At 29.6% G+C, this 2497-nt stretch overlaps 1 protein-coding gene across 1 annotated transcript; it reads left to right on the forward strand.

Annotated features, from left to right (window-relative positions):
* The first annotated feature begins 889 nt into the window (after positions 1-889).
* On the forward strand, positions 890-1878 carry LOC136079441 (uncharacterized). The gene is made up of 2 exons (XM_065795179.1): positions 890-1466; positions 1685-1878. Exons 1-2 carry the CDS (start codon positions 890-892, stop codon positions 1876-1878), a joined length of 771 nt encoding a protein of 256 aa, XP_065651251.1.
* Positions 1879-2497: the final 619 nt, after the last annotated feature.

Raw genomic sequence — 2497 nt, forward strand, 5'->3', positions numbered from 1 at the left:
TGAATAAACTTGTAAAGCATGCTCCAAAAATGAGTACTAACTTTTTATCTCGGGTCCGTGCTCTTGTTGACAAAGCTTATCGCAATGGATTATTATCTGTTGAAAAGTAACTTGTATAATGAATATAAATCTTTTATTGGAATGAATACTTTGTCTTTCCTTTAAGAGTTTTTCAAAATGTTTTAAAAATAACAAGATTTTAAAAAAATTCTACGAATCAATTACACACACGTTAGGATTATTAGAACTTTTAAGACATTACGATCCGCTTTTAGAAGAACATTTAAAAAACGTAAAACAGACACAAATCGAAAAGCTGAGATTTCAAGTACATTACTTATTGCCAGGCATTCAAAATTAATTCATATCATGCTGTGCAGATTACTTGAAAACTTGTATTTTAAAAGAAAGAGAAACTATGAAGTATTATTCCCTTATTGTAGACGCAACACTCGATTCTGCGCATATAGAACAAACTACATTCATTTTACGGTACGTCGCTATTAAGTCCAACAAATTCGAAATTATGGAAAGATTTCTTGCATTTGTTAACTGCAATAAGAAGACTGGAGAAGATGTTGCTAATTTAATTCTCGAAACGCTACAAAGGTATAGTATTCCTATAAGTGACTGTCGCGCACAAGGATATGATAACGGATCTAACATGAGTAGATCATTTTAAGGTGCACAAGCTCGCATTTTGCAAATTAATCCATTGGCAACTTTTTCTCCTTGTGCATGTCATAGTTTATGTGGTGTTCATGCAGCAGAATCTTTTATTTATGTTGTAAGATTTTTCGGCACTATACAAAAATTATACAATATATTTAGTAGTAGCCCACAAAGATGGGAAATATTATAAAATAATACTAGATGTTCTTTGCACACTATGTCAAATACACAGTGGTCTGCAAGAATTGAAAGTGTTAAGCCATTTGCTGAAAAAATTAATGAAATTAAAATAGCAATAAACGCTGTTTTGGAATTAAACTTAGCGTCAGAAACTCGATCAGATCTTATCAGAATAAAAAAATATATGGAATCTTTTGAATGCTTAGAACTGGCAAAAATATGGCACAAAGTTCTTGCAGCTATAAACTACAGAAGTACTGTTTTACAAGCTCGTAATGCAACAATTGATGTAGAAATAACCAATTTGTCAAATCTTCTTGTTGAATTAAATACAATAAGAGATAGTTGGGATACTTTTTTAAATGAGTGTAGATTGTTGGGCACATCTTTACAGATAAACATAGAATTTTCGGGGAAAAAATTTACTAAAAGAAAAAGAACAACACACGAGTTAAAAAGGACACCGGCAGAAGAATTTAGAATTAATGTTTTCAATGTTTTCATGGATAGCGTTATTGGAAATATGACAAGAAGATTTAACGCAGCAAACGATATAGATTCTTTATTTAATGCATTATGGTTGTTCCGTGAATTAAATGATCAAGAAATACAAAGTAAGTGCAAAAAGTAAAGTAAGTTGCAAAAAATGTATGAAAATAATATTGATGATCATCTTAGAGATGAAATTCTACATTTAAAATCAATTTATGATGCCAGTATACAAAATATTTCTCTTCTGCCCGTTGAATTGTTAAATGAAATTAAAAAAAACAACTGGATGTGCTGTTTCCAAACATTATAATTGCAATAAGGCTATTTTGCACAATTCCAGTGACAGTTGCCCAAGCAGAAAGATCTTTTAACATGTTGAAAAAAATAAAATATGTGTTAAGATCAACAATGACACAAAATCGTTTAAATGACTTAGGACTTTTATCAATTGAAGCCGAAATGGCTATGAAAATTAATTTTGAAGAAGTTATTAATTTGTTTGCGAGTCGAAAGGCTCGCAAAGCTCTATTATGAAACAGTGTTTAACATTATTTTTTGTGCACTTTTTCCTAACTTAAACTTTTAAAAAATTTTAAATAGTTTTGACTTTTAAAAAATTTAATTAATTTTAATTTTTAATTTTCAATAACCAGAGTACGCTTCTGGCGGTCCTGGGTATATGATTGATCATATTGAGGGCCTGTTAAGAAAACTTTCCCAGGACCCGAAATTTCTCTCGGCGGCTATGCGTAGATTAATAAGGTAGATTAGTAACTTCCATAAATTAAAATGACGCACCGGACACTCGTTTATTATTTATTTATCAGTCGTTTTGCTTTCAGTTATTGTAAGGAAGTGAATTTTGAAAACGCATTTAAGTCTAATTTAATTATTTAGTCAATAAAAAATTTTTTTTAATAAGTTTTTTTATTTCGTTTTAATTATGCCTATTTAAACCATGTGGCTTAAGCTGTTATGTGAGTCTTCTGACCAATGGCTATATTACTACATTATGATATAATAAACGTTTATTAAACGTCGATCAAAGGTTTAGAATAACGACTTATATTAGTTAATATTGTAAACGCTTGATCGACGTTTAATAAACGTATATATTAAAAGATTTAAAGCGAAATTTTAAATCTATAAATGT

Source organism: Hydra vulgaris, chromosome 04, assembly GCF_038396675.1.
Source record: "Hydra vulgaris chromosome 04, alternate assembly HydraT2T_AEP".
In the NCBI taxonomy this organism is placed as follows: domain Eukaryota; kingdom Metazoa; phylum Cnidaria; class Hydrozoa; order Anthoathecata; family Hydridae; genus Hydra; species Hydra vulgaris.